Below are 19393 nucleotides of genomic sequence, written 5' to 3'. Positions count from 1 at the left end.
TTATCCTGTTTGGGCAAGGCGTGGGCCATGGATGGGCTGCACATGGGAGAGGTGATCCTGACGTTCATCAAAGAAAGCATGTTCTTAGACATATGCTGTGCTGTTAACTGTCATTTTCTTATACATAAATTTTTGGAACAAGCCCTTTTATTGCACATATAATCTTTACATTGGCAGTCTTCAGCCTGTGTTATCCTGATAAAATCCTGCTGTATCTTTAAGACAGGGTACCCCATAAATTATTATCAGATGAAATGTGCTGTGCATAATAGGTCCTAGATGGTATTTGTGCTTACAGTTTCTCAAAGCAGATGTTCTACAAAAAAAAAATACCAACTTGCTACAATATCAGTTAATGACTTTAAAAAGTCAAACCAAGATCAATATTTTATTTCTTTAACAAGCAAGGAAAAAATGAAAGTATCTTACTTTCTCAGGTGTGGGATGCAGAATAAAAGAATCCCTGGTTTTCCTTCTTGTTGTAGTCTTACAGTGTTGTCATTAGACTGATCAGTGACTTCCAGTAGGGTCTTTAGAAAGTGCCTGCATCTTTACTAGGGAACACATTAATTAATGCTAAATTACAGTGGAAATTAAGTGTGTCGGCTGCCCCACCAGTGCATGGTGGTTTCCTAATGATTGACCTCCTTACAGTGAATACCTAATAAGTTAGCCACTTTCTCTAAAAGCATGGCTGAGTGCTAAGCAGCGGTACTAATTCCCACCCTCTGTAGTTCTCAGGGCTGCTTGTGTCTGCTCTCATTTACAGCCTATTGTTTTTTCAATACTTTAAATGTTTGTTTCTCTTGACTCCTGAGGTTTATGTTTTTGATCATGTCCTCCCCTTTCCTACCTCCCAGGTAATCCTTTGTAAGTGTGCTGTGCTGGAAAGCTCAGGCTTATTAGCATCTTTATCATACTTTTCATGCTAACAAAGGAAGATACTGAGAGCTGAAAAGGAGTATCCAGGCACTGCTCAGGGCTTCCTGTATCAATGAAGAAAAAAGGAGAAAGGAGCAGGCTACACCAGTGTCTGTCTCTGTGAGTCCTTTAGAGCCAGCACTAATGCACAGATGGACTTCATTAAAAGTTAAAACATTTCCACACCAGGGATTTGTGAAGAAAAATGGATGCATTTTTCTTGAAGCTATTATTTTCATTTAAGTGTTCTGGAAAGCAGCCCTCCTAAGCCTTTTGCTTTTGGACTGACAGATCTATCTTTCTGCTGCCGCAGAGCTGGGCTGGGGCTGAGGACCAGCACTGGAAGCTAACTGCCTCCCACAGATGCTCTTCAGCCTTCCATGCACAGACGCTTGCAGAAAACATCCAGACCATCAGAGGAGCAAAAACAGAGTGAAAGCCAGATTGGGGAGCATGCCAGGGCAAGGTGGCTATGTGGGGCACCACATGGACTTCAGGCGAGTCATGGTGGCATATTCGTATTCTATCCTTTCAGCAGAAATATGCTTGCCTGTGCTGGTCTGGATGTTATTGTTACCATCACGAAGGAGCGCTCATCCAGTCATGGTCCGTGGTTATATGCACCACAGTACATTGTAAAAGTGATTAGATTTGGGACTCGATGGTGCTGCAGGGGGAAGGGAAGGGAATAGAAATCTGTGGAATATGTTATTCCTCTAATCCAGAGAGCTTGCTGTCTGATTTAGCAGCAGAAATCCAAGAAGCTGTTTCAAGATATACAAGAAATTGATTTAAGAGTAGAACGTAGATTGGATCTAGTGTGGAATAAAAAAAGGTGGTATCATTTTGTCATGCTCCCTGGGAGTATATTATAATTGCACTGATTCACCTATGCTATTGGTTTTTTATGAAGACATTTTGCTCTTCATTTGCCTACAGCTTCAGGGACATCTGCACAAAGAGAAGCATTTTCAGCCATAAGTCTTGTCTTATGAAATGCCTGTGAAGGTGGTTGCCTATGTGGTGCTCCCCTCAGTAAGAGGCACTGTTATTTTACTCTTCTCCTGTACGAAAGGGCTTTTTGCCCTTCTCCTTCTCTACACATGGCATTATTTTTTTCCTACTTCAGTGAAACAGATGAGCAGAAAGACTGTGTATAATAATATCCTTATTAATACTCTGTGGAGTTCGCTAGGTGTGTTCCCCAGTGCTGCTTACAGCAGTGAGCAATGCAGATGCTATTAGAATAATACTTACTGGAGCACTGGCTGCATACTTCCCATCAGATGAGATATGTGTTGTCCAGTTTCCATGTCTTTAGTGCTGCTTGTCAGGCTCTCAAGACATGGTCCAGTGGGGTAAGTGCAGCGAGTTTCCTGGCCCAAAATACTACATACGCTGTAGAACTTCACTACGTACTGTAGTAGCTGCACAGCTGCTTTTTTAAAAAAGACCATTTAAAACTGAATTGTCTCCTCTGTCCCCAAATCACAAACTAGTAAATCAGACTGCAATAAATAGAAATGGTATTACTGCAAAAATCTGTGCTTTCTTGATCTGCTTTTTGAAAGGCCAGGCTAGTATTTCATTTGTCATCAGGGAAACTTGCTTGGAGTCTGAAGGTTTATTTGCCAACTTTCACTAAGGAGCCATCACGCAAAATGAAATTAGGATGTGTTTCTGTCCCTAGCAGCAATTCTCTGGCCTCCACAGGGTTTTACACTTGGGGACTTGGCCGTAGCTTAGGTTCAGACACAGAGGGAACTCACTGAAATGGCTACTTGCAGCTGCATGATGCTTACTGCAGTAGGGACCTTGTGTAAATAATAATAATTCTGAATGACTGACATGGGCCTGGAGCAACAAGACTTGAAGCCTTTAAAAAAGAACATTTTCTGCTTATGTAATATTAAAACAGCTAAAATAGCAACAGCAGTCAAAGCTTGAGGCTATTGCCAGAAGTGTAAAAGCTCAGGACAGTGGACAAACAGTCAGCGACCAAAACTGGGGTTGTCTGAAAAATGGGGAATTGCTATATGCATATTCATGGCAGTGTGCTCCTTTAAACCTGCCTCTTGTCAGGCAGGGTTGTTGGAGGTGACATTACTTCACCAGAGTGTGTAAGGGCCTGGCAGCAATCACAGACAAGCAGAGCCTGGAGAGACTTATGAGGGAGATGCCAGGGTGACAGGAAACATGAACAGGCGGTTGAATCAGTCTGGATGACCCAGACTGCTGCTTTGCACAGATGGCTGCCCTGGACCATCAGAAGAAGCAAAACCAGGCTGCAATAGAGGCCAGCAAGTAATGACCCCTCAGCAGTTGGTACGTGTCTGAGGAGGGCTACAGGTCTGAAGGACCATGATTTCCCTGTGTACACTGTGCAGTCCTGACCTCAACATAATACTGCAGTACAGCAATACAACAGAGTGCAGTGACTCTTTGATGAAGAAATTGCACTCTTTTTATGGGATTTCAGTATTTTTAACTTCAGTTCCTCTGCCCCTGGGTGCTGCTCCATGCCGAAGCTACTGCTATAGCCAAAGCCAGAGCAGCTGTGGTTTGGGCAGATGCACCTTGGCATCTGAAGACTTCAATGTGCTGTATAGAACTGAACTAAATAAACCTAACAGTTTTGTTCCTTGCACAGTCCTTTGACAGTTAAAAGTGCAGTGTGAGGCTCAAGACTGATTATTTGTAAAATGACCTTTATGGAAAATAGAAGGAGAGTGACTGGTGGCTCAGTGCATGATAGTGCAACACAAAAATGGACTTGGAAACTTATTTCTCTTCTCCTTTTATGACATACATAGATGCCTGTGGAACAATTAGACCTGCGTATCTGTACTGACTAAATGTCCGTTCCCACCCCTTCCATATCCATTTGCACAAAGGGTTAGGAAATCCACCTCTGGTTCTCTGAGATTTTCTGCTCTTAATTGAATTCATGCATGCATGTGTGTGCACTGTGAATTGGAAAGGATGTTTGGGTGCCCTGAGCATCCTGTCTGTCTCTCTAGGATGGAATATACTCATCACTGTGGCATGAGAACATTGTTCATCACATATAATAGGAGGTTGTCTTAGTCTAATGTAATCTGGCGTAAAAAAGACAATCTGTCCTTTTGTTCCTCTATACTTCTAAAAGCTGTAAAGGATAAATTTTGATTTATGTGGAGTCCTTGAGACACAAGATGTGCTTTTGGAGATAAGCAGGAACAGGTTCATCCCCCTCTAGTTTTTTGTTAACCTCTCTGTCTTTTGGATCCCAAAGTGTCTGGGTTTGCCTTTATCTTAATGCCTTGTGTAGCACCCGAGGGTTTTCAGCACAAGGACAGATGCTGGCAGTTCCCATCAGAATACGGAGCCAGCTGGGATAATAAACTTCTTGTTTCTTTCAGGAAAGTATTAGCTTCCCACTCTGAAAAGCTTTAGAAATGTGTTCTTTTGTTTGCGCTTGCGATCTAAAATCTCAGACCTGTGCATTTGTATCCTGGCCACAGCCCTCTTCCTTGTTTCAGGGAGCTAATGCCCAGGAATACACAAAAGTAGAGCCCTCCCATCAGCCCAAACTCATTCTTTCTGCAACAAGCTGCTGTGGTTAGAGTATTGCTGCTACTGCATAAGACAAGCATTTCTGTGGCAGGGTAAAAGCCAAATTCAATCAGCATGGGAATTTCTGCCTGCAGAGCACTGGAGCCGTCTGACTGGCAGACACGTCTCTGATACGGCCTTGCACTTTGCTTCTTTGCTGTTTCAGTGTGGATCTCAAAAGGAGCCCTGTTTTTACCTTCTGGAGTTTGCTATCCTGTGGCGATATTTCTGCTGTGACTTCGCTTGCTTTATCTTGCACATCGACTGGCATGCTCAAGTTAGCTGCCAGGCAGCTCAGGTTCATGGGAACACGGTAATATGCCTAGTGAGCCATGGTATTCTGCACATGGGATACTCTGGGTAACCCCAGTCTTAAATCCAGAATCTCTACATGGGGGGCAGATGGTATCTACTGTCATTGCTCAGTTGCTTTATAAAAAAGCAGAAAAACTTGGTAAAACATGCTTTTTAGTTTAGGATTGGCATGGATAGAGAACTGGAGATAAGGGAGTATGTGAATGGGATGAGATGAAACTCTCAATTTACCATTTATCAGTTTTATCTCAGATAAAGCTGCAGCTGTTTAAACATTAACTAAAGGGAAAAGAGAGAACTTTCTGCCCAGGTGTTCCCTCTTGCCTTACAGCTGTTCCAAAATAGCCTGCTACTGGGTTTTATTCCCTATAAACCACTAATATAGTAAGAGATTAAGGGATAATCCAGCAATTAGTGACAAATAGCAGGCCTTAAATTTGTTCCTGTTTGACAGACCGGAAAGTAATCTGTTTGAATTAGTGTGTTTCACATGTATCTCCTCACCTTTCCAACTCTAATCTGAAGTGTCAATATGTGGGGAAAGCCACTGCTGGAGCCTACTCCTGTCCATGCACACTGATGCAGTGCGGTCCCTGCCAGGCTTCCCAAAAGAGAGCCCCTGGCTGTCCCGCAGCTGCAGCAGCACCTTGTCCCCAGTCAGGCCAAGTGGCACCACAGCAAGTCCCTTTGGTGTAGCTGGGGACCCATCAGTGCTTCCTAAGGGCAGGGGGAGGCTCTGGGACTGCTTCACTTCTGCAGCAGGGATGAGTGCTCCTGTAGCTGTTTAAGCAGCATCCCTCAGTCCTACATTCTTCACCAGCCTCTTCCCGTTCTGTTGCACAGTCCCATTGGGTGCTGCAGGATAGTCCACGCTTGCAGGACTTGGAGTCTGTGTTGCCCTGTTGTGATGTTAGTGCTGCTCTCCAGAAATGCAGCCATTCATGGGTCTGCCTGGTTTGCCAGAAGCGCTGTCCTTCCTGGTCAAGGGCAGGAAACAAATTCTCCCTACTGGGAAGAGCTGAACAGAAGGCAGAAGCCCCTTGCTGTTTGCTGAGGCCATGCAGATGTGATACACTCCATTAAATTAGGAAATAAAGTCATGGCTTGGGAGCGGCAATAAAGAGGTTCCCTCCCATCACAGGGTCTCACAGGATTAAATGAGCCTTATGTTAATGTTTTGTGGACCAAGAAGTATATCCCCTGCCACAGGGCAGACAAAACCTGAACCTTAAGCTAGGACTCTTTGTTTTGAGGATGTGCACATGGGGGGCCTTGCTGGATGTGGCACTCACTTGTGGGCCAGTTAAACTCTGGCTTGGCTGGTTGTGGTCCGTTGATATGAGTTCAAGTGAAGAAATGTAAACAACTGTTTTGCTGTTCTCCTGCAAGCTCCATTACACTTTGTAGGTCCTGTTGTAGCTCTTATTGGCAGTTTGTTGCCTGCTCTGCACCGTGTCAGTGTTGGTTAAAATCCTGTCCTCTAGTTGCTGGAAATGGCTGACTGTACTGTTGCACTGTATAATGCCACATGCTGTTCTCTAATTTGCAATGTTTCTGCTGGAAAGCAAATTCCTCCCCCCACCTTCTCCTTCCCCCATCAAAAATGTGACTCACAAGCACTCTTTAACTATCAAATCCACTTCTGTATTCTCTCAGTGAGTGTTCAATTACAGCTAATATGCCACAGATCTGTAGCTGGAGTGAGGTCACTCCTGCTAGAGAAATAAGATCTTCTTTGTCTGTAAGGAAAATGCAACTAACCTTCTACTGTCTCTCCCACAGGAACAAAAACTGGGATCTGCTCAATTTTCTCTGGGTGTTTTTGTCCTTCTGATTTCTTGTCCATCTCTCACTCGCAGCACAGTGTACCAATAAGGCTCTCCCGAAACTGAGCCCAGCTGAGACTGCGCATGTTTGTCACTTGCCTAATACCTCTCTGCTGCATTTAGCTCTTTGTTTGGAGAGGGGGAGCAACTCTTCATGGTAGAAGATTTTTCATTCACCACTTGGAACATTTCTTTCATACTTGATAAAATTTGGATCTATACATACACTCTTCCCAGTGTGTGGTCAATAATTTTAAAGTGCCTTTGCCATCATCTTTATAGCTGGAGTGGGTGTGGGAGCACAGCAGCTTGTGTGATGGCTGGAGTCCCTTGCCCTGTGTGTGTGTGTGAGAGTGCTTTGCACATGTAGATATGTCTGTGCTTCCAGCATCTGGCCCAGCGTGGGGCTGCCCCAAAGCACCCTCCATGTGAGTATGCGTGAGACATGCGGTCCCCTCCACCCTGGCTCAAGGAGCAGTGAGCAGATTGGTGAGGCTCCCTACTCCGGGCCAGAGCGGTGTGAGTGTGGCACACTCTTGTCTGTGACATGGAGTGGTGTATGTGCACGGTGGGAAGTCATGGCTGACCTCTGTAGTCTTGTCTTGTCGTTTCAGTGGTGTGCGGACAGATGAAGCTTGGCCTGTTTTTACTCTCTGTGTTTTTCCTTGTCTTTTTTTATTCCCTCCTCATCTTCATCGCACTCTGCCATCAAACAAAACAAACTTTCATCTCTCAGATCAGCGAGAAGGTTGGTCCTTTTCACTTCTTATCCATCTACAGTACGCCACGTCAGATGGGACTTCCCAGTAGGGAGAGGAGAGCCATCTCCAAAAGGGGAGGGTGCTCTACAGACTCTGGCTCCCTTCCAGGCACGGCCACAGCGTGCCTGATGACATCTGCTTACTGTTTGCTGTGGCTCTGGTGATGGCATTGATACTTTGCTTGCATGTCTTTGTTGCTTAAGATTTAAAATGCACATAATATATTCTGCATGCAAATACCAGCCAGGGCACCTTTATTCAAAGATAGGGTGGGAAGGAGTGCATGCTGCTGTACGTGGGGTCCTCTAACCCATTACCTGTGCAAGGTGCCAGTGTAATACCACTAAACTGCTGCTGCTTTCTGGCCAGAGATCAAGAGCAGTCTTTGGAAGTAGAGATCAGAATGATTTCCGGTCCCCTCGTGAGCAGCTAGGGAAGAGCAGGTTCTTCAGTTTCTCCTGTAGCCTTAAAAGTTTTCACTTTCTTTAGGGGCAGAAAGCTTACTTTTTATCTCAGCTGGAGAACAGCTCAGCATGCTGCCTTCCTTGTCACAGGGCAGCAGGAGCAGCTGCCTCAAAGATGGAAGGTCCTCTTGCTGAGGCAGCTTCCCAGCTCCACTGCAGTTCCTACTCTGGGGGTGGCCAGTTCTCTATGCTCAGACAAGGGCCATTTGCATGACCAGGTCTGCTTCTCCTTTCTTCCCTGGGGCTGGGTCTTCCTCTTGCTGGCAGGAGAGCAGGGAGCTCTGGCAATGGCCCCAGCCTTACCATGGATGGCTCAGGGAGGCCCGTGGTGATGTGCTCAGCTCATAGCCCCTCAGCAAAACCTGATTTGTGCTTTGCCCTGCTCTGTCCTGCTGTCCTCAGAAAGCCAAAGGTGAATAAAGGAAAATAGCAAAAGTCAACTCCGTCTTTTAAATTAAATCTAGCTCCAGACCTTGCTCAAGGCACTCATGATTTCATGCTGAGGAAAGCTGGTGATTTTGGCAGAAGTCCTCAGCTCCTCCACCAGACAGGTACCATGAGGGTCTGTCCCTCCACACACACTTCGGAGAGGGGTGCTCACAGCGACTCTTTAGCCCAGAGCTTCTCCCAGGGAGAGACCCTGGCTCCTCTCACAAATACCATTGGGCACCTGCATGAGTTGGTCTTACAATCATCATTGCAACAAGTTTTAACAAGTTGTCATAGTAGTTGTTCCAGTACACTGACTTCACTCCTGTTTCTCTCCCTGGAATGTGCTCTCATTTAGATTGTACTGAGGCACAGGGCCCTTGTTGTTTACCCTCTAAAAATAGATTTCATAGAGGATAAAATTACCTGAGCCCAAGACAATGATGAAAAATGAGAACGAGGAAGAAAAGAGAAGAAATTAAAGCCAAGGCCCAAAGCCTCCCAGATTTCAGTAAATTTGGAGCACCGCTGTGATGGCTCAGGCACCTCTGGAGAATGAACCTTTGACAGGGCACTTAAACGTTTTAGCCGCATGGTTTAGCAGAGGGGAGGCAGCTGAGAATGGATATAAGCCAGCAGGAGTGGATAATTTCTCATTCTTTGTGTCGACCCCTCCTTCCCACCCCCCCAAAAATACCCACATACACAAATATTTAATGGGAAACCAGAAATTAGTTTCTAAATATTCCATTGGGATTTGCCGTGCTTATAATTTGTTTGGCACTGATAATTACATCTTACGTTTTCCCAGCTTTACTTAAAACTGTGTACTGCTAACCCATGCATTTAATTATTGCTCTGTGACTGCTACAAGGTTATTTATTAACGAGTTATTTTATCTTGATACAGTGGATCTTTTCTCTTATTTCCCTCCTTAATGTTGTGTTATTTTCATCAGAGAAATTTTAGAGAGCAAATGCAAATTGCATAGCTCCACAATCTTGCTCTCCCTTACTTTGCTATTAGTATGTCAGCATGCTGAATGCTGATGTGTCTCCAATGCTGCACCACTGTAATGATATATCCTCTTTTATATGTGGTTGTCAGCGCAAATAATTAGACCTAAAAGTTATAGCTGAAATATAATCCAAAAATGGCAAGGCCCTGTTTTGGAAATTGTCTATAAAATGTCAGCACTCAAGGATGCATTGGGAGCATAAATAGTACAGCATTGTTTGAGCACAAGATTAGACTGTAAATGCATTTTTTCTGGTTCCAATTCTTCCTCTCCTGCTGTTGATTCTGTCAATAGATTGTGAGACTAGCAACTGCCTTTCCATTTGAAGTCCTTCTTTAAAATGATAGCACTAGGGTGAGATGAAGGGTGTCTACAGATGAGTAAACCGTGCAGACTGATGATCATGTGTGAGGATATCTCCTAAATTTATTCTGAATCAGAGGAGATGGTTCCTGAGGAAGGCGGGAGTTCTGGGCAGGGAGGCAGTGTGGCTAGGGAAAGAGCACACCCCATGCAGCACAGATCCTCCAGCTTGTCTGGCTGGAGTAATGAAATCAGGCAGTCTCACTTTTCTAAAGACATGGCCCTGTGTGACTCTCTACTAGTCATTCCTATTGGCAGGGAGGAGCAGCACAGGCCAAGCAGCGCTAGTCCTCCTTCAGACCAAACAGGTCTTCAGACTGCTGCTCCTTTGTACAGAGAAAGAGTAAAGGGGAGAGGATGTCAGGATAGTAGAGCAGGACCAAAGCAGCTGAGTGCAGAAGCAGGCAGAGCATAGGCACAGCTTTCCATCACCATTGGGCAGCACCCACTAAGCCTCTGATGGGGGTGCCAGGAAAGGGAAAGATGAAGCCCAGAGTTAGATGCTAGGTAAGCATGGTGGGGAGGAAACCCAGAAGCAGGGGCAGACAAGTAGAGGTCCCTGCATTTCTGCTAGCTGGAGGGAGGGGCTTTACCATTGTCATTTGCTCAGCTGTACTGTGGCCAAGACAACCAACAGGGAAAAGGAGTTTAGTTTCCCCTTCCCTAGCACAACCACACGGTTTTGGAAGCATGGGCAGTCCTCCTGGCACTGTTATGTTTCCAGCAGTCTCACTGTATGCCAGCAGTGTCTCAGCACACAAGAGAGAAGTCAACAGCAATGACCTGTGAGCCCTGAGAACTCATGCTCAGACCTCAGCCTCCAAATCTTGCAGACAGTAGCAGGGAGGGGGGGGTCCCTGGTTCTCCAAGGGGGTAACATCACCCTCCAAGGGAACCTGAGCCATTAGGAAACAGCCACTCCTGTGGTGAAAGGAGCCAGGCAATCAATTCATGCTCTTTACTCTCAAGGCAAGGAATGTGCATGTTAATGCATGCTGAATTATTAACATTGCTCAGTCTCAACCTTTGTGGCTCTTGTGTTGCCTGCTCTCCTCCTTCCTCCCCATCGTACCCCTTCAGTGAGTGGAGAACCAGTCTCCGTGCTGTCCTTTCTCCCTGTCCTGTGGGATCTAGGGCATGGCTCAGGTTGCGCTGCACTACTCACCGCTCTGGGGTTTCACTTCACTTCCCGCTCTCTACCGGTAGAACACTCTCTACCTGGAGGCGTGCTAAATAGTGGAGCAGCACAGAGCCCTTACAGTGCCTATTCTTGGGATGAATGACAATGAATCTCATTTTTGACAGTCTGCTGGTTTAACTAAACCTCTGAATTATCCTATTGTCCATTGAAATCATTTTAGTATTCACAGCAATTTTCCCTGTGCTGTCCCTGCAAAGCCTCCAAACCACCTTCTTTGATCTTTATCCAAAGAGAAGGAAAAAAAATAATAAAAAATTGCAAATTCTTGTCAAGAAAACTGTAATAAAAAAGGAAATTTCATTGCTGCAATAAATGAAGAACAACAAAATTTTCCAGAGCACTTAAGGTAGCATCATGGGCTGTGCTAGCCCATGTGATTTGACTTGCAAATTAGACAGAAATTCTAAGAATGCTGCTTTTTGAGGAGTTGTAGTGATTTAAATTATTACCAGACTCTTATGCTAGAAAAGCAAGTGACTTAAATCACTGGCTTGAGCCTGAGGAATGTGTTGATGGTGCTCTGCAAGCTGCTATGAGAGCTCTGCCAGCTTTCACTAATGCTAACTGACAGCATCTCCCCTTCTCCCTCCACACTGACTGGGACAAGAAGCTGCCAATTATCCCCTGAGCGGATGGGAGGCTGTCCCTTCCTTTGTACATGCTCCTGCCGCAGGATTGTCCAGGCCAGATCTCTTACCAAAGGCATTGCTCTGATGCCCTCCCACCTCCTGTGCTGAGAGCTGACCCTACACGGGACATCCATTTTTAGCAGCTGCAGTGACTTGGGCACTGCTGTTCTCTGATACAGAGCTACAAGACCATCGTAGCAGTTCTGCCGGTGTGCTGATGGGGGGAGGCTGGCTCAGACATGCTGGGTCACAAAAATCCACCACAGAGACCTGTTTAACCACTGTTAAAACGTTTGCCATGTTTGAGAGCTGAGGCCTCCACAGCTTCCTGGCATGCCTCAGGCTGCAGTATACTGGAGGCATGGCCCACGTTGAGGTTGGTGATGCTGCAGCCTGTCCATACAGTTTGGTCTGCAAGAGAGTTTTCCCTGCCATTCATCCTTTCTCTAGGCACACGAATGCACCAGTCACCTCCGCTTCTCCCCTGGGGGTAAGGACAGGGCACAGCCACTTCTGAATGGGCTCAGCCCTTCCCTTCAACCCTGCAGAGCTCTGCTGAGAGAGCTCCTTTGAAGTGCATCTCCCCTGTGCTGTCCACAGGGGAGCAAGGGGCAGTCAGCTGCTGGCTTCCCCAGGGAGAGATGGCTGCAGCCACTGCCTCTGCAGGACACATTAAGGGGGACATGGCACTGGTGGGGCTCAGCCTGGCCCCAGGAGCACCCTGAAAGCAATGCTTGACACAGGGGCACAGTGCGTTGTACAGGGGAGTCTGCAGCAGGCTGTGCTGCCTCTGGTCTCACAAGGCTGGGAGTCAAAATCTGTTTGTGCATGCATGTTGAGCTATGACCTTCCTGCATGGCCTCTTGTTCTCCAGTCTCTTTGTCTTCCCATGCCCCTGTGCATGAGTTCTTGTGCCCCTTCCCTTTCCCTGTCCTGCCCTCGCACTGCTTTCAGTCTGGCTCTGTAGTGGCCTCCAGTGCCTGTTTGCCTGGTGCATGTGTGAGTGCTCTGTGCACACCTATGGCTTTATCCTCGAGGTTTGCTCTTTTTTGTTTTAATACAGTATTGGGTGGGTTTGGTCCTTGGATGGGAATGGAAACTGAACAGCTTCTACCTGGAATAATTCAACACCATGTTCATTGGAAAATGAAACCTGACTTAATGAATGGTGCTGGGATGCTTTGGTTGGAAATACACGCCATCATGTTAAACCATTGCCATGTCCATCAGGTGAAACTGTATTCTCATGACTGTGTAGCACTTGAGTACACTTTCAGTTCTGTCTCGTCTGGGGAGTGCTGCCCCGTCAGTCAGGTAACGCCTCACTGGCGATCACTCATGTAGCTATTGATTTGAGATTTAATAATTGATTAAAAGAAACAACCAGCAAGACTTTGGATTTAGACATTCAAAAAAGGAGAAAAAAATAAAAAGAAAGGCGAGTTATCCTTCCCCTGGCTGGTAAGGAGCTAATGAGCCCTGTTTTGTCACCAAGACAATGTGTAGTACACACACGATGTTGACAGTATTGTCTAATTTATCACAAAGTCTTAGCTCTGTTGTACATGCTAGCGTGGGGGGTTCTGTGTTCAGTCTATTTCTGTAAGCCTGTTGCTTTGGGGATGAGCCATCAGAGAGCACTAGTGGAATTTGATTTGGGGAGAGTCAGCTTGGCGAGCAGAGCTGACACCTCTGCTGCTCACCGGGCTGTTAGCAGCTTTACTGCCTGCAGAGACACCATGGTAGCAGGAGCCAGACCAGCAGAGCAGTGTCCCTCTTGTCCCCCAGCTCCCGTAGGGCCGGTTGTGCCTGTGGCGTGTTGTGAGCTGGCACCGCTCTTGCTCCTGCCCCATTTCCACCTGCCCCCAGCACCACGACTGTTGGCTGTTCCACCAGCTCGATGCACTGATGGAGGAGCATAATTGGCAGGAAGAGGCTCCTTGGGAGCCGATCAGAACCCGGCCGCTGCTCTGGGGCTGCCTTTCTGGTGGAGGAGGCTAAAGCAGAGCAGGGCTGCTGGGCGAGACACGTTCTAGCAGTTTCCCTTTTTAACTACAGACTAAAATGAGCTTGCCCAGAGGAGACAAAAGATTTACCGAGCACAGTTGTTTCTGTACCCTTGCTTAAATAGGCCCATAACACTAACCCTGAAGAAGGGGCCTCATTTCTCAGTGTCATTTTCCTGACGGGAATGCATATGGCAGGCAGCTTTAGAGCTTTATTGTAGCTGAGAGTTGCTTACAAATAAGTCTTGAATGAAATACCCAGCAAGGGATTGATATGAAGAGAAGCTGTGCAATGAAATACGGAGGAATACATCTCCCGAAGTGCTGCCACAAAGGTGGGAAGGGTTCTGCCAGCCCAGCTCTCTTCTGTCAAAATGGATATGATCTCACATCTGTCATGATTAGTTCTCTCCTGCCCAGCAATGTGATCTGTACGGGCCCTGACAATGTCATGCAGCTCTGGTGACTATTTTTTCTGAGCCAAGGTAGAACCTGAGCTACATTTTGAAAGGAATTATATTTTATTTAGCAGTGCACGTGTGCTAATTCCAAAAGAAACCCTTCTCCTGCTCCTGCCCAAACCCTCTGAGGTTTAGGGGACAGGTTGCTTTACTCTAGAGCTAATAAATTGAGCAGGTAATTCTGTTTTGCAGAGCTTTAGTGGGCCCTGCACAGAGAGAGTGTGTGACTGGCATTTGTGCATGCTCTCTAATTAGAGGAATGTAATTTAAATGGAGGAATGTTTCATGTTAGTAATATGATTTCAAAAGGCTATGTTTGGAGGGAATGGATTGAGCCATCCATCCCTTAATGAGTTCTTCTAATAAGATGCCAGTGGCTAAGGAAGGAGAGCAAAGTGTGTGCAATTTGGCAAAGCAGGGAACAGCTTTTGCACTTCATTTTATCTGTCCCGAGGGATAGACAGGCAAAACTATTGAACCCCCCTCACGTACCACCGCAATGCAACTGAGTGCTTTCTGCTGGTTCTGTGACCCTACTAGCTGTCTCTTCCTTGTTTCAGTGCGGCGTGTTGCTCCTCGATTCTCTATCCCTCCGAGCAACCATGAGGTGATGCCTGGGGGGAGCGTGAACCTCACGTGCGTGGCAGTAGGTGCTCCAATGCCCTACGTGAAGTGGATGGCTGGTGTGGAGGAACTGACCAAAGAGGATGAGATGCCCGTCGGTAGGAACGTCCTGGAGCTGAATAACATTGTGCAGTCTGCCAACTACACCTGCGTGGCCATCTCCTCCCTTGGCATGATTGAAGCCACAGCCCAGATCACTGTCAAAGGTAAACAATTACTCCTTGTGGTGCTTCTGATTGGGTTTCAATAGTGTAGCCCTTTGTCAAAGCATCACTGGATGCAGAAATTGGCTGCAGTCTCCTGTGACTTTTCCATCTTGTAAGGGAGGTTTCCAAACTCACGACTTAGTTTTTTCCTGCTCACAGTGTAGTATTTGCTTTGAAGGTCATTTCTACATGTTTCCACATACATGTGGCATGATGGGAGACAGGTTTATGTCAGACCGAGTCCTTGTGATGCCATGAGGAGACTTCATCAAGCCTGTTCATCCAACAGTTTCTGGCTTGTTCTGTGTATCAGCAGGATCAGCTCAGCACAATGGTAGGCCACAGACTGTCCTGGAGAAAGAGGGCTGTGGATGTCTAGTCAGAGTTGTTTGGCACAGAGATGTCCCTTGCAAAAAGGGTGAGACAAGAAGATTCATCTCAGCAGTGTGAAGTGCCTGTGGGCCTCACCAGAATGAGCATTCCTGCTCTCCCCTTGCAGGGAAGAGCTGTCTTTGTTCATTTTTTAACTGTTGTGTATTCCTCTGTCAATTTTCTCTTTTCTCCCTTTCTGCTCTGCCTTTTTTCCTTTCTCCATCTTTTGTTACTGTCCTTAAGGTATGCTTCCTGCTGCCATTTCACAGGTAGCTTTGCACCAAAGAGGACATTATTGCTGATTGCTGACCACATTGCAGCCCATCCAGGCAGCTCTGTAATGGGAGGCTGAAGCATGTGCCCTGCCTTTCCCATCTGGGACCAAGCAGGTCCACACTATCCATTTCCTCCTCTGCTTACAATTGATTTGTAGATCAGGTTTCCACAGATACATCATCTTTTGAGTCTGCCTGTTCTCTCTGTTCTTGCAGGACCCCTCCTGCTCTAGGGCCACCTCTAGCATCGAGTTCCTGCTTGAACAAATCACAGAACTGAGTGTTATCCCTCTCTGGCCTGAAGATTAACAGCAAATTCTCTTTTCCCTGGTGCTGGTCAGAGGATGCTTTTAACCTTAGCTGCACAGCGTCGCATTTACTCATGGTGCCTGCTTGTCAGTACCTTTTCCAGCCCCTGTTTTCTTACAGAGCACAGGGGTTGCCTTGGTTATAGTACCTACTCAAGAGTTTATGAAAGAAAGGGTCATGATGAGGTGGTTTGGATGTAGAGGGAGGAGGTGGGAACTGCACCATTGCCCTGATGGTTTCCAGTATTTACCTCTTTGTATCTGAGACAGCTCTGCCTCACTCCCTCTTTGGCTGACATGATGCCCACTGCCACCCCAGGGCTGCAGAGGTCCCCAGGACAGAGAGCAGTCTGCTCAGCTCCTTTACCCCGTTGTCTTCCTCCTTGTTTCTCTTGTCTGTCTTTTCTGCACCTTCACTCTGCATATAGTACTGCCTCTGACCCTAATTCCTTCATCCAGTGTTGCCTCTCTTGTTCTTGCTGGAAAATAGACAGTTTGCAGGGTTAAACAGGAGAAGCACAATGACACAGAGCTAATTGCAGTGAGTGCATCGAAGGTACGAGACCGATGCCTTGCTCACATACAGGCTGCACTCTCATGCATAAACTGGCAAGAGTCAAACTTCCAAAGGAAAGGGTGGATGAGTGTCATCTGTCCTTGAAAGCTTGAGAGAGGCTGCTATGATACGTATACTACATCAGGCTGTAATATTGGGCAGGATATTTGACCTCCCTGAGTCATCCATGACTAGGTGTGTGATGTCTGGTTGTGGGTTGCATGCCCTTTCCTCCTGAGCCAGTTCAGTCCTCACCGATCTCTCAGTGGTCCATGTTGCAGTAGCACTGGAAAAAGCGTCTCTTGTGCTATAGAGCCTGCCCTCCTCAGCTGAACCATGTGGAAACTGGAAACCTTTTGGCTTTGCCAAACAATTAAATACTTGAGGATCTTAATTTGGGCTGAGCATTTTTCCTAGTTCCTTGTCAAGCACAGCTGCATTACAAGTCACTAATGACTAACTAGAGTGGCTCATAGGAGTTTTAAGCTTACTGTAGACTTTAATTCAGTCATTGTACTCTGCAAATCTCTCTCACACACTCCTTCTCTTTCTCTGTTGTCTTGGTAAAATGGCAAATCCAGAAATGTTTGCTTGTGATAGTTGTGTTCTCATTAACACTTCAGAGATGTCAGTGTCATGGAGTACTTGTGTAACAGTTTATTATCTGGTTGCAGTTTGACACACCACCCAGTGAAATAGTGGATGTGAAAGTTGGTAATTTCTCTGGCTGTATCCCTCCTGCATGTGTTGTAATACTTACAAGACATTCCCCCATCAACCCGTCTAACAGCACTGTCCATGAATTCCCTATGGCCTAAGATGCTGTCTCCGTGGAAGCAGGAGCATAGCTGCAGATTACCTGTGGTGCTCTGATTGCTTTATTGTATCCCTTGTAAATCAGCTGCACACCTGGCTTCTGGGGCTAGCCCAGCCCAGCAAGCACCTTCCCACTGCCAGCTGAACCCCCATGACAGAAACATTCCTGCATCCCCGTTGAATTACCTTTATTTAGCCTGCTGCTGGTAAGTGCGTCAAGCACATCTAATAACATGATTGCTCTGTTTATCCTTCCATTAAGAACCACTTCAAGCAATATATGGTAATATAAAAATGCATGTTGTAGAGTATGAAATGATTTCTGCCTTTTAAAGAAGAATGTTAATGGGAGGTGGCAGCTCCATTTTTATCCCCGTGCACATTGCAGGGTTTGAGCTGACTGAATTATTTAAATCACACCTCTTTGCCTTCCAATTGCAGCACTGCCAAAACCTCCAACAGAGCCATTAGTGACTGAAACGACAGCTACCAGCGTGACCCTCACCTGGGATTCAGGCAACTCCGACCCCATTTCATATTACGTCATCCAGTACAAGCCCAAATCTTTGGAGGGTCAGTTCCAGGAGGTGGATGGTGTGGCAACAACCCGCTATAGCATAGGTGGGCTCAGCCCTTTCTCGGAGTATGAGTTCCGGGTTATTGCAGTCAATAACATTGGCAGGGGTCCCCCCAGTGAGCTGGTCGAGGCCCGGACAGGAGAGCAAGCTCCTTCAAGTCCACCCCTCAAAGTCCAGGCACGGATGCTGAGCGCCAGCACCATGCTGGTCCAGTGGGAGCAGCCAGAGGAGCCAAATGGACAGATCCGAGGGTATCGTGTTTACTATACCACTGACCCGCATCTGCCTTTGAGCATGTGGCAGAAACACAACACTGATGACAGTCACCTTACCACCGTTGGGAGCCTCATCACGGGGACCACGTACAGCATTCGTGTCCTGGCCTTTACTTCAGTGGGTGATGGACCCCCCTCGGACATCATCCAGGTCAAAACACAGCAAGGGGGTACGTATGGAATGAGCTGCTATGGCTCCATGTGCACCCCAGTGGTGTGCGGCTCAGCTGTGTGTCTGATCTACACCAGGCATCACAACTGCACTTGATGATCAATCAGTTGCATGTCAGAGTGGCATTCCCACCCCACAGCTATCAGATTTAAGCCATCAGCTTGTCCTGGGTAGTTGGTGTCAATCTCTGCAAGTAATGCAGCCCACAGTTTTGTCTGGTATACAGTGGCTAAAAATGTGACACAAGGCCCTGGGCATGGATATCGGCACCTATGTGACTGTGCTGAACCCTTCTGGGGTCTCAGTATGCATGTGGAAAGAAGGAGCTGGGATGCATTCAGGGGCTGGAAGTGAGCATGATTCCCATAGTCACCCGCCTAGGTCCCAAAGGTGCTTGCTATTTGCCTGCATTGTTCCAGGAACACAATATGGAGGAAAGGGAGGAAGGGAGAATCCAGAAAGAAAGAAAGAGGGTCCTCGCACAGTGAAACACAAGTTCTGCAAAGCCATGCTACTCCTTTGTCTGCATATGCCTCCCGGCACTAACCATGTGTTTGGTCCCCAGTTCCTGCCCAGCCAGCTGACTTCCAGGCAGAAGCAGAGTCTGATACCCGCATCCTGTTGACATGGCTGCCTGCTTCTCAGGAACGCATTACCAAATACGAGCTGCTGTACTGGGAAGGGGAGGATGGCACCCAGGTGAGGATCCTGCCTCTTCATTAGCAGCACTTGGGGCCAGATACACCAATTCAGCAGCTTGGGGAAGGTGTCTGCTTGAGCTGAGGTGACAACAGGACCATTTCTTCTCTGTATTTCTTCTGTCTTAGGGGTGTGTATAGGAGTATGGCAGTTTCTGGCTTCTGTGTAAGTGACCTCAGCAGTGCTTGTTGATGCCTAACAAAGCAACTAGTGACTGGTTTGGGACTAAAAAGACTCCAGAATATCATGACACCATCCCTGAGGCACCTTTACTGCTGGTGGCTTTAAAGACAGTAGGTCTTCTAGGTGGGTCTGAAATGGCCTCCAGTATGTGTCTGCAGCTCCAGAACTGGTTACACTGAAGGAGCAGGTTGAGGGCGTCCTAGAGAGAGCCCTTCCACATTTACTGCCAGGTCCTTAAAGGAAGTCCAGCTCTAAATATATGAAAAGCAGTGCTGGTTTCAGCTGCAAAGGCAGCTTCACAGTCCTCTTCTCCTCCTGTATTCATAGTGGCATGAGAGCTG

General features: G+C 46.8%; 1 protein-coding gene across 3 annotated transcripts in view; it reads left to right on the top strand.

Annotated features, from left to right (window-relative positions):
* Positions 1–19393, top strand: part of PTPRF (protein tyrosine phosphatase receptor type F) — a 390245-nt gene that overhangs the window by 300118 nt on the left and 70734 nt on the right. For all 3 annotated transcript variants that reach the window (XM_034063545.1, XM_034063546.1, XM_034063544.1), the window contains exons 8-10: positions 14549–14818; positions 17587–18168; positions 18736–18869. In XM_034063545.1, coding sequence (XP_033919436.1) covers positions 14549–14818; positions 17587–18168; positions 18736–18869 — 986 coding nt within the window. The remainder of the gene's footprint in view (positions 1–14548; positions 14819–17586; positions 18169–18735; positions 18870–19393) is intronic.

This window comes from Melopsittacus undulatus, chromosome 6 (assembly GCF_012275295.1).
Source record: "Melopsittacus undulatus isolate bMelUnd1 chromosome 6, bMelUnd1.mat.Z, whole genome shotgun sequence".
Lineage (NCBI taxonomy): Eukaryota > Metazoa > Chordata > Aves > Psittaciformes > Psittaculidae > Melopsittacus > Melopsittacus undulatus.
Note: the sequence above shows the minus strand (reverse complement) of the source record. Positions and strands in the feature narration are given on the sequence as shown.